The sequence below is a fragment of the Octopus bimaculoides genome, chromosome 13 (assembly GCF_001194135.2).
Source record: "Octopus bimaculoides isolate UCB-OBI-ISO-001 chromosome 13, ASM119413v2, whole genome shotgun sequence".
Taxonomy (NCBI): domain Eukaryota; kingdom Metazoa; phylum Mollusca; class Cephalopoda; order Octopoda; family Octopodidae; genus Octopus; species Octopus bimaculoides.
In genome coordinates, this window is record NC_068993.1 from 63,216,372 (window position 1) to 63,228,430 (window position 12,059).

General features: G+C 35.5%; 1 protein-coding gene across 1 annotated transcript in view; it reads left to right on the forward strand.

Moving 5' to 3' along the window:
• The window catches only part of LOC106867778 (post-GPI attachment to proteins factor 2-like), a 99,855-nt gene that overhangs the window by 74,737 nt on the left and 13,059 nt on the right, over positions 1–12,059 (forward strand). The window contains exons 2-3 of the mRNA XM_052972556.1: positions 5,311–5,575; positions 6,533–6,636. Coding sequence (XP_052828516.1) covers positions 5,311–5,575; positions 6,533–6,636 — 369 coding nt within the window. The remainder of the gene's footprint in view (positions 1–5,310; positions 5,576–6,532; positions 6,637–12,059) is intronic.

Here is a 12,059-nt window from a genome sequence, read left to right on the forward strand (position 1 = left end):
GTCTCCTATGTTTAATGTAGGAGCCTCTACGTGGTCATCGAATCTGCTAGAAACAACAATGAAACTCCCTCAGCTAACACATCACTGTCTTCAGTACATAAAGCTCATATTAGACGTGCAGTTATGCATACTTTTACAGAGATAGGATGGTCATGATTGGAATGTCTTTTGATCAAAGGTTTGCTCAGTTAGGACTGGGGTTACACAGTAGCAACAAAACATACAATTATATTGTATATCATCATCATCATTTAATGTCTCTTTTCCATGCTGGCATGGGTTGGATGGTTTGACGAGCTGGCAAACCAAAGAGCTGCACCAGGATCCATTTGTCTGTTTTGGCATGGTTTCTGTGGACGGCTGCCCTTGCTAATGCTGACCACTTTACAGAATGGACTGGGTGCTCTTCATGTGAAACCAGCACGGGTGCATTTGACATCAGTACAGGTGCTTTATATGCAGCTGTGTGTTCATATAAAGACATACCAAAGCCAGCTGGTTATGAAGTTTATTTTGTAATGACAGATCTTGAGTTTAACCCCATTGCAAGGCATCATGGGTAAGTGACTTTTACCTTACAGCAAGAACCTTACCTATTCTGTTTCAACTCCCTTCATACATCTCCTTGCATAAAACTACCTCCCTCTCTCCACTCTAACCCCATTCAGGTGAAAATGTTGGTCTTGCAAGCTGCACAGCAACCTCATTAGTGCTGGTGCTATGAAAAACACACACACACACACACACACACACCTAGTCCACTCTCTAAAATGGGGCGGGGAGGCATAAGGGAAGGCATCTGACCTTAGAAACCATGCCAAAGCAGACCTTGGAGCATGATGTAGTCTTTCAATTCGTCAGACCCAGTCAAATTGTTTGACCCATGCCAACAGAGACCATAGACGTTTAATGATGATGATGACATTGTGCTATTGTTAATGTAGGTCAACTAATACTAGGTCAACTAGTATTAGAGATGACTACCACCATCACCATGGCCATTACTACTACAACAAGTACTCCCACATATGCATTCACATCTAATTGCTAAATAACAAAGACTGAATAACTTATAGCTGTAGAAAAAAAAAACAAAAAAAAAGAAGAAAAAAGGCAGACAAAAAATAAACATCCTACTCACATGAGGGTGTGCTAATTTGCATATTGATGTTAATTTAACAAGCATCATTAAGAAATTTCTAATATCTGAACACCATTTGTCTGATCTGGTGTAATATATTTGTTTGCTTTTAATGTTTCTATGAATAGAATGCAGCATAAATTATTAATCTGATGAATTCTATGTCTGTCGGTTGCATATTTCTGTGATAAACTGGCAAAACTTCTGCTCGTTGGAAGAGTGAAATATCTGAAATCACAGCTTGTCGAATGGGTTGTTTTTAAAAAAAATGTTTGATTAGCTGAATATGCCATGTTTCTGCTGCTGGAGACGACGATTGGCTGGTGTAGTTTGATTACTTTTTTACTTTTGCTTGTTTTAGTCAAAAGACTACAGCCAGGTGGCAGCACCACCTTCAAACATTTTTTTGTCAAATGAATTGACTCCAGTCCTACGTTTAAAAATTTTTTTTTTTTGAAGCTTGGTATTATTATAGTGTTCCCTTTTGCTGACCCACTAAGTTAAGGCGATATAAACACACAAACACCTGTTATCAAGGGGTTGTGGAGGACAGACAGATATAAAAGAACAAAGGTGATGCACCAGCATTGCCTCGGTCTCTGGCTGAAACCGGTAAAATATAAAATATATATAATGGGTTTCGTTCAGTTTCTGCCTACCAAATCCATTCGCAAAGCTTCGGTTGGCCTGAGGCTGTGGTAGGAGATACTTGTTTAAGGCACAGTGCCATGAGATTGAACTCGGAACCATGTGGTTGGGAAGCAAGCTTCTTACCACACAGCCATAATTACGGAAACAAGATTTTGGACTTTTGAGAATTATTTAATGTCATATTGATCAAGATGTTGTCAATGGTGAATTTATGATTTGGATAAAGAGATATAAATGTCACAGAAGTAGACATAAAGTGCTTTTGTCTTTCTTCATCAGACATCAGCATTCACAAATGTTGTTTAAGTTCCAAATCAGCTTTGGTCAAAGTAGATCTTTGAACAAAGATATCCCACCTAAGCTTGCTTCCTAACATGATTGGGAAGTGAGCTTCTTATGGCATGGGTCTCAGTGGAACGGAACTCATGTGGTCTCCAGTTCAGTCCCAATGTGTAGTATCTTCAGCAAGTGTCTCCATACTATTAGCCCTCAGTCAGCCAAAGCCTTGTGAATGGGTTTATATCGGGTGCCGGGAAGAGAGCTGGCAGAATCATTAAGCATGCCAGGTAAAATTCCGGTTTTTCATTCTGAGTTCAAATTCCACCAAAGCTTCTGTTGATTTGACCAACTAAGTACATACCATTGGTCAGCTTGATTAGACCAACTTGTCAGTAAATGGCAACAATGCTCTCTCTCTCCCCCCTCTCTCTCAATCTCTCTCTCTCTCTCTCTACACACACACACACACACACACACACACACAATATATGCATACACACACGTGTGTATGCATATATACGTATGGATGTGTATATAAGTAAGTATATATGTATAGGTATCTATATATATATATGTATTTGTGTGTGTGTGTGTCTGTGCATGTATGTATGTGTGTATGAATATATATATGCACACACACACACTCACACACACGTGTAAAATGATAGACATATACTGCAATACCTTTTAAGGTAAAAGATTTATAATACTTCAGTTTACAAATTTTATTCTATTCCATTAAATACAGTCCTGCAGCTGTTGTTGTTGTTGTTGTATTGCAGTAGTTTAAAAGGTCATCTTACAGGATTCTTTAACCATTCAGTGCTCGTCAATGGGTCACATCAATTCTTTACCTATTGCTTCTTGTGTTAATTCCCTCTTCAACAATGCTTATAAACATCATTATCTCTTGACTATAGCCGTCTCGATGTTAGTTGTGCCAACTGTTAACTATAAAACATATGCGCTTGCAGTCTGCTTAGCAAGATTTATGTGTATACAGCTTATATAACAAGGTGTATATTGCTAGGCAGGTGGGCAAGATTAGCCAAATAACTTCTATCATGAGGTCACAAGTTCCAAACCGGTGCATGGCATCTTGGGCGAGTTTCTTTTACCATAGTTTCAGGTCACCTCTAGCATTATGAGTTAAATTAAGGTAGATGGGTCATGTATGGAAGCCTGTTGGATCGATTGTACACGTGGTTTGATGGTCCAGCCTGCTCCCATATTCTGTCACACTGATTCTGCTCGAGGATTTATGTTGAGGGTACATCATGTGTCTGTGGAATACTCAGCTAGTTACGAGGCATTAGTTTACAAATTAGCTGGTCCAGTTGATTGAATAACTGAATGTTCGCAATTGAAACTGATGTATACAGCCTCTACAGTAAGGAGTGTGTGTGTATATATATATATATATATATATATATATATATATATATATATATATATATATATATACATATATACACACACATATACATATGTGTATGTGTATATATATGTGTGTATATCTACACACACACACATCCTCCAGGGCTTATACAATAAGGGTGTATGTCTATCTGTCTGTCTACATCTCTGTTTGTCTTTCTCTTATACACACACACACACACACACACACACCCTGTATAGTAAGATACACCACAGTATTGTAATGAAAGAGTTAACAATAACCAGAATAACTATCTTGTATGAGGTTTACCATGGTTACTCTTTGTCTCTCTCTCTCTCTCTCTCTCTCTCTCTCTCTCTCTCTCTCTCCCTCCCTCTGTTCTTGTCTGTGTGTCTGTCCATCCCCCCTCTCTCTCTCTTCTTCTTTCCTCCTCTTTCTCTTTTCCAGTTTATTATTTGTCTAAGACAACTTTCTGCTGTGACATTTATCTTCTTACAGGATTCAAAATGTGTGCGTGACACACACACACACACACACACACACACACACTCACTCTCTCTCTTTCTCTCTGTATGTATATATATATATATATATATATATATTCATCTGTGACTCTCACTTTCTCTAGGTAAACGGGTGGTGGGAGAGGAGAAGGAAGACAAGCAGACTGTATTTCTCTAGACGGTTCTGGTTTCTGCTAGGTGTATTGTCTATGTTACTGCTTATGTATTTTATTGTATTGCTATAATTTTATAGAAGTGTGTGTGTGTGTGTGAGTGCGCACATATATATGTATACAGAGAGAAAGAGAGAGAGAGAGGGTATTATGTCTACAGATGTGTATGTATACAATCTGTGAGTCAGTCTTTGTGTATGTTCTTTCTCTTCTACACTTGTAATGGCATCAGTGTAATACATGTAAAGACCATCTTTAACCCGGCAGCTATGCACTGATTCACTGTCAATACATCTACTGTTTCTTACCTTACTAGTGTTTAATTAGTCATTTTATTAATTACACTGACGACAAGATGATGGAAATAATTAAAAGAAAAATGGACAACTTTGTAGACTTTCTTTTTTGTTTTTGTTTTCTTCCTGTATTTCTTCTTTTATCAAAAAAATATCCTGCTTTTTTTCTTCCTTTCAGTTCATGTCTTTGTGCCTTTTCTACTTCAAACACTCTCATACCTTTCCAGGCCCTGTCGGAGGAGGAAGGGTCTATATCCATAACCATTGCAAATCTCATGGTTAACTTTACTTTTCATCTCTCTTGGCTCAATAAAATAAAGAACCAATGTTACACAGGGTCGCTGGTATCGACTTATCTCCTCCTCATCCTTTAACATCTGCTTTCCATGCTGGCCTGGGTTGGACCTATATGTACATGTATTATTTGATTCTCTGTCTGAAGAATTTTTAATAGGAAATTTCTTACATGTCTGTCCAACATGTACCATTGTACATGATTTCTTACATGTTTCTCCTACATGTACAATTTTGTAATTCCTATTAGCAAATGAAACATGTGTAATGGTGAATAAATAGCACCCAAAATTTTTCCAATCTCCTGTTTTGATACAAATGTGTATTGGCATTAGGAAGGGCATCCAGCCATAGAAACCATTCCACAACTGACAATTGGTGTCTGGACAGCTCCCCGGTTGGCCAGTACCATGTTGAACTATCCAACCCATACCAGCATGGAAAACAAGCATTAAATGATGATGATGATATATTGTCTGTATTTCAGTAATTTGTGTTCATGTTTTCATATTTTAATGTAATAAATTCACTGGACCCTCTCACTGATCATTTGTTATTTTGTCTGTCGTTTCAGGTTACAAACTTCATACCTTCTATAAGTGCTGTTACTGGGATAACCCCTCAGAGATATTTATGGCGGATATGTATTGCGCTGCACTGTACACCCAGGTTTGCTGTTGCCTTCATGTATTTCAACATGTACAAAGGCTTCTTGCAAAGTATCAAGAAGGAACATCAAAACTTATTTCTGACTTTGATAAAGGTGAACTTTTGGTTGAACATTATGGAAAACTCAAGTCTTATTGGTGTCACATATATTTCTAATAAAGAAAACTACCGTAAGTATTAATCAATATGGCTTGTTTTTTATTGTTTTATTCTTTTGTTGTTTAATCCAAAGTCACCCTCAATCTTTCTTAAGATAGCAGGATGTGATATGAGGGAGATTTGGCTACTCTCTTTAACAAGTCAAATGACTAAGCACATATATATACACATATATATACACATATATATACACACACGTGTGTGTTTGTGTGCATGCAAGCATGCATTTGTTTCCCACCCTACTGACTGATAACCAGTGTTGGTTTGTTTATGTCCCCATGAAATAAATTAGTGGTTTGGCAAAAAGAGGCCAACACTAATTACTAGATTATATGACAGGTTAATGTTTTTGATATTATGCAAAATAAACGAGTTGTATAAATTCACAGATAAATAAAAGCAAAAATAAAATTAGAAAGAATTATTATTATTATTATTATTATTAGCATGAGACCAGCAATTTTCAGGGGAGGAGGTAAATCATGTTGACTCCAGTATTTAACTGGTACTTTACCTTATTGATTCTGAAAAGATGAAAAGCAGAGGTGACCTCAACAGGATTTGAACTCAAAACAAAAAGAGTCAGAAGAAATGCTGCTTAGCATTTTGTCTGATGTGCTGGACAATTCTGCAAGCTTGGCACCATAATAATAATAATAATAATAATAATAATAATAATAATGATGATACTCTTTAATAATGGTTTCAAATGGCTCGAGGCCAATGGTTTCAGGGGAGGAGGTGAGTTGGTTACATTGACCCCCATTGTTCAACTGGTACTTATTTTATTGACAGCAAAAGGATGAAAGGCAAAGTCGAACTCAGCAGAATTTGAACTCAGAGTTTGCCAACTCACTGCCCTAATAATAATAATAATAATAAAAAATAATAATAATGTTGACGATGATAATAAAACTGTTATTGTAATATATCTCTGCTCTGGCACTGTTTTATATTAATATTTTCAGCCATCCATGAGAAAATATTCATCGTGTTTATGGCGACCTCCTTATGTTACATGTTATTAAACACTATCCTGTTCCGCTGGACCAGAGATAAGGTCACTGAAGCAGTAAGTATTATTTATGCATATTATACTCAATGTTCTGTGTGTGTGATTGTGTGTGTTTGGCTTCATCTACATATGTGTTTATGCATTTGCTGTGTATATATATATATATATATATATGTATATATATGTATGTATATGTATATATATGTATGTATATATATATATATATATATATATATATATATATATGTGTGTGTGTGTGTGAGTAGGTGGATGCATGTGTGAATATGTGTATGGACATGCATCATCATCTTCATTTAGCGTCTATTTTCCATGCTGGCATCAGCTGGACAGTTTGACTGTAAACTGGCAAACTGTGGAGTTGTACCAAGTTCCAATCTGATTTGTCACGGTTCCTGTGGCTGGATGCCCTTCCTAACGCCAACCACGTCAAGAGTGTAGTATTAAAAGAATATTCTTAAACCTGTGTTCTTATGTTCTGTTACAGATTGTTTTTTTTTGGGGGGGGGGGCTTTGCCAGGGGGACTGGCTTTTGCTAAATCCTCAAAAAGTTTCTCAATTAAATTGACTTCAGAAATACATTTGTGACATTGGTAGAGATTTTGATAACCAGTTCTGCTAGGATTAATAGTCAATTCTGGTAGATCAATAACTAATTCTGTTGGGACTGACAACCGATTCTGCTGGCATCAATTCTGTGGAATTGACCACCAACTACAATTCAGCTTTGATCTCTTAAACCTGTTGAGATGTTCTTTAATTGTTTTAGTATTTGGACAGGAGCCATGCTTTGGCACCATCTTCAATTTCCTCAGCTCCAGTACTTATTTCACTCTGCTACTTATTTTATCACTTTGCTGACCACTACTATTATACTGGACACTTAGCCATATTGAAGGTTGTATTCTGCACACTAGTAGAGGACAAAGACCACTTAAACGTATTTATATTATTGGCTACAGCACATAACATGGACTCAAAGACTAGCGAACATTCCTCCTGGGAAAGGAGCAATTTCCTTTTTGGTCATGTGCTCATACCATGTGATGTTTTGGGCTCTAATGTGAAGCCTCGTGTAGATACCATCAAGGCAATCTTGATAGTCTTTCTTCATACCTCATCAAGTCTCTAACTGTATTGTACATTATATATATATATATATCTGTAATGTTTTTTTATTATATATTACAGATATATTTATTATTTATATATTTATTATAATTATCATCATTTAACATTTGTTGTCCATTTTGGCATGGGTTGGATGGTTTGGCCAAAGCTGGTAAGCTTTGTTTTTACAGCTGGATAGCCTTCGTATATATATATATATATATATATACTAGTTAAAGAATAGTATTTATGTATGTATATATATATATATATATATATATATATATATATATATATATATATATCCACTTACTAAAATGTACGATAAAGTCATCAACTTTATGGATATGAATATGTACAATAACTGTTTAATGCTCAGTTTACTCCTGATAAAACTGTGTTTGTGAGGCTACTTTATGTATCACAAGTGCTGAAGAACAGAAATATTCTGGGATGAAACATTCAAAAGATTAATTATTGAAAGATAAGATAGTTTTTTGTTTTTTTTCTTGAATTACATTAAAGTAAGAAGGGTATTCGAAATAAAACAAAAGTTACTGATGAACATAAAATAAATGCAGCAAGTATCAGATAAAGCTAATCTGATTAGATAACCATTTTGTGCACATGTGCGTGTGTGTGTGAGAGACAGAGAAAGAGAGAGATAATTTATGGGTGTGTAAAATTCTTATTAATGACACAGTGAAAATATGATTACATCAATAAATCATTTTTTTTTAACAAGTGCAAAATCATGCAATAATTCATATAACTTCTACTCTACGTATTGATTTTATATAGATATATATAGACAGATAAATATTCATAGCTATATGTTTATGTATGTGTGTGTGAGTGTGTTTGTGTGTGTGTATTTATAAATTTATACATATACATTTTTAAATATATTATATTATTTTTATCCCATGACTGCACTTATATATATATATATATATATATATACACACACACATACACACACACATACAGGGTGCAGTGAATAAATTGTTGTCTAAATTATGCAAAAATGGAAATAACACTGACATCTCATTTTAACAGATATATTTACCAAAATTTCATAAAAATATCTTGAAATACTAAAGAGTAAATTTATTCAATAAAATCGCCACTGGCTTCAACCACAGCCACCAGACAACTTTGGAATCTCCTTCAACTCTTCTTGATGGTCTCCTTGTTTAAGTTGGTGGATGCTGCCATAATCCTTGCCTTCAGTGACAAGGTGTGTTTGGTTGGGCCCTAGGGGCAGAAGAAATGAAAGGGAGGCTGGGTAGAGTTAGCAAAAATTCCTGCCAACACCTTGGCACATGACCAATTAACTGTACATCAAGATTTTATTGGTTGCCAAAAAATCTGTTAGAAAATGTGTTTATTCAATTGTGATACACTGAGTGTCTCATAGTTTCATCTATTCACAAGTAAAGACACCCTCCATTTTCAGTATCATTTGTGTAACACACATAATCAAGGAAAGTGGCTATTGTTGATGGAGGTTTTGTGTGGATGAATAAATGAATGCTTTTTTAAAAATTTAATGACTATTATATGTAGGAAATAAACTGTTTTTGGTGGTTACTTGTTGGAAACTCCTCAATGAATTGTGTTTTAAGAATTCACCAATTTGAATCTTTTGTTCAAATTTATAAAAGGTTGTAATAAAATGTTATACTTCCCCAAAGAGCTTGAGATCTCATTCATCAAAACATCGAGTGTTTTCACACATGAATAGATGAGGTTGTAGTTACAGGTGCAGGCATAGCTGTGTGACTTTTCTACAATAGCCCAGGGCTAACCAAAGCCTTGTGAGTGGATTTGGTAAACAGAAACTGAAAGAAGCCTGTTGTGTGTGTGTGTGTGTGTGTGTGTATCTTTGTCTTGACATCACATGGTTGTTGTAAATGAATATCATTCCTTTCCAATATTCTGTGAAAACACGTCTGTCCATAGGAAAATATTACCTTGCTTGGAATAAACTTCAGTGACAAGGACATCCAGCTGTAGAAAATTTACCTCAACAAAAATTATTGCATTGCTCTCTTTTACCAAAATGCTAGGTGATAGTGATATAAACAAACCAACACTGGTTTCCGGTGCAGCCAAAGCCTTGTAAGTGGATTTGATAGACTGAAAGAAGCTCATTGTATGTGTGTGTGTGTGTGTTTGTGACCCACCACCGCTTGACAACTGGTGTTGGTTTGTTTACATCCGTGCAATTTAATAGTTCAGCCAAAGAGACAGAGAGAATATGTACCAGGCTTAAAAATAAGTCCTGGGGTCAATTTATTCGACTAAAATCCTTCAAGGCAGTGCCCCAGCATGGCCACAGTTCAAATGATTGAAACAAGTAAAAGATGAGAAATATTACATAATTCTTCTGATCATAGCACTCACACACACACACACACACATATGCGTGTGCGCACACACACACACACACATGTGTGTGCGCACACACACACACATGCGCATTATCAAATCTCTCTTCTCATTTGTCATCTAATTCCAAATTCACTCTCACCAACTTAGTCTAATGCTCATTTTTATCATGTAATAATTTATCTTTTCTATAATCTGATAAGCTGCGTCTTTTTTTTTAAACATTTTAATATAAATTTTAGTTGGTTATTTTACAGGTTTTTTAAAATTCAAATATAGTTTTATTCACTCATCTTTTATTTAGCTTATAATGCTGATACTGTAAATTATCATAATCATTATTATCAACAGCATCATTATCATCATCATCATCATCATCTATTATCGTCATTTATTATTATTATTATTTGCTTAGTTACAAACCTGTAAACTGCTAACATCTCCCTTACTTCAGCTGACTATCAGAAACTCGTTAGTTTATTAGACTTTTTGTGTCATTTTTTTTTTTGTTTTTTTGCTATTTTATATTTTAGCATTAAAAAAATATTTTAAACAAAAAAAATGAAAATATCTTTTAACTGATAAAAGCTTCTTAGTATTAATTGTAAATCTAAGTGTGTGTGTGGTGGAACGGAGAAACCTTGGTACACTTTCATTTGTAAATGGAATCTTACATTAATTCTTGTGGAACATGTCAGTCTTATGCAATAGTTCCTTCTCATCTTAATGGAATATGTTGTCAAATACTCCATGCACATGTGGAGAAAAAAAAATTGTCAAGATTTAGAAACATACACTCACTCACTCGCACACACTCACTCGCACACACCCACACACACACAGACACACACACCCACACACACACAGACACACACGTCATGGTGCTTTTCAAAGTTATCATGCCCTCATAAGTGGATGTTGTTTATGGTCCCTACTCAAAGAAGCAGTGGAACAAGAATATTCTGTGTTACTATTAGAAATCCTTTTAAGGCAATGAACTGGAAGAATTGTTGACAAAATACTTGGCAGCATTTCTTCTGGCATTCTACGTCTGTGGGAAAGCTCATTTCAAATAAAAGGGATCCTTGGTAGGGAAAAGGTTGGGAACCACTGGTCTAGACCAAGAAAGTGCTTTCAGCCCACAAACTGGTTTTATGGCTAGGCTCCAAAATTGCGTATACTATAATAGTTGTCTTTGTATAACCCCAGGCCAAACTTGGTTGTGCACACCTATGATTGAAGGTGCAGTTGCTGCTGCTGCGTTAGAGTATTTATAAGGGAGTAGGGCCATAGCAACTGGATGCACAATGTCATTCTAGAATCCCTCTCAGAAGATGACATGGTCCACCTTTGATTATTGGTCAACATGACCAGAGTTAACTAAATGCCACCCATTCATAGCCAAGTGAAAAGAGTGAATGAGGAGTTCAGTGTCTTTTGCAAGGTCACTTGAACAATGTCGAGGATAGGATCTAAAAGTGAAGTGTCTTCAGCAAAGAAGCCAGATTTCTTAAATAAGATTTTAGCACATTATAACGGTTCATAGATTCCGTCCCCACCACCTCAGCAATAATGTGGGAAATGGTTGAGAAGTAAAAAGGAAAACTGAAGGAAATATTGATTCTGTAATTTGAACCAATGCCATGACTTTTGACCTTGTAATGAATATATCTCTATATTATTTAAGTGTCTTCATTATCTCTGCCTCATGCGGTGCTTAGGAGGCAGAGAAATGAATTGCATAAGATTATATATATATATATATATATATATATATATATATATATACATACACACACACACCAAATGCATTAATTTGCCCTGGGAAAATATTAGCATATGACTGTAATAAACGTAAATATTCACTTAAACATTAGAATTCAAGGAAACTTGTGTTTTATGTTTTGGTATTGCAGTTTGGTGAAACTGAAAAATTGAATGTTTCAGGCATTTATCCC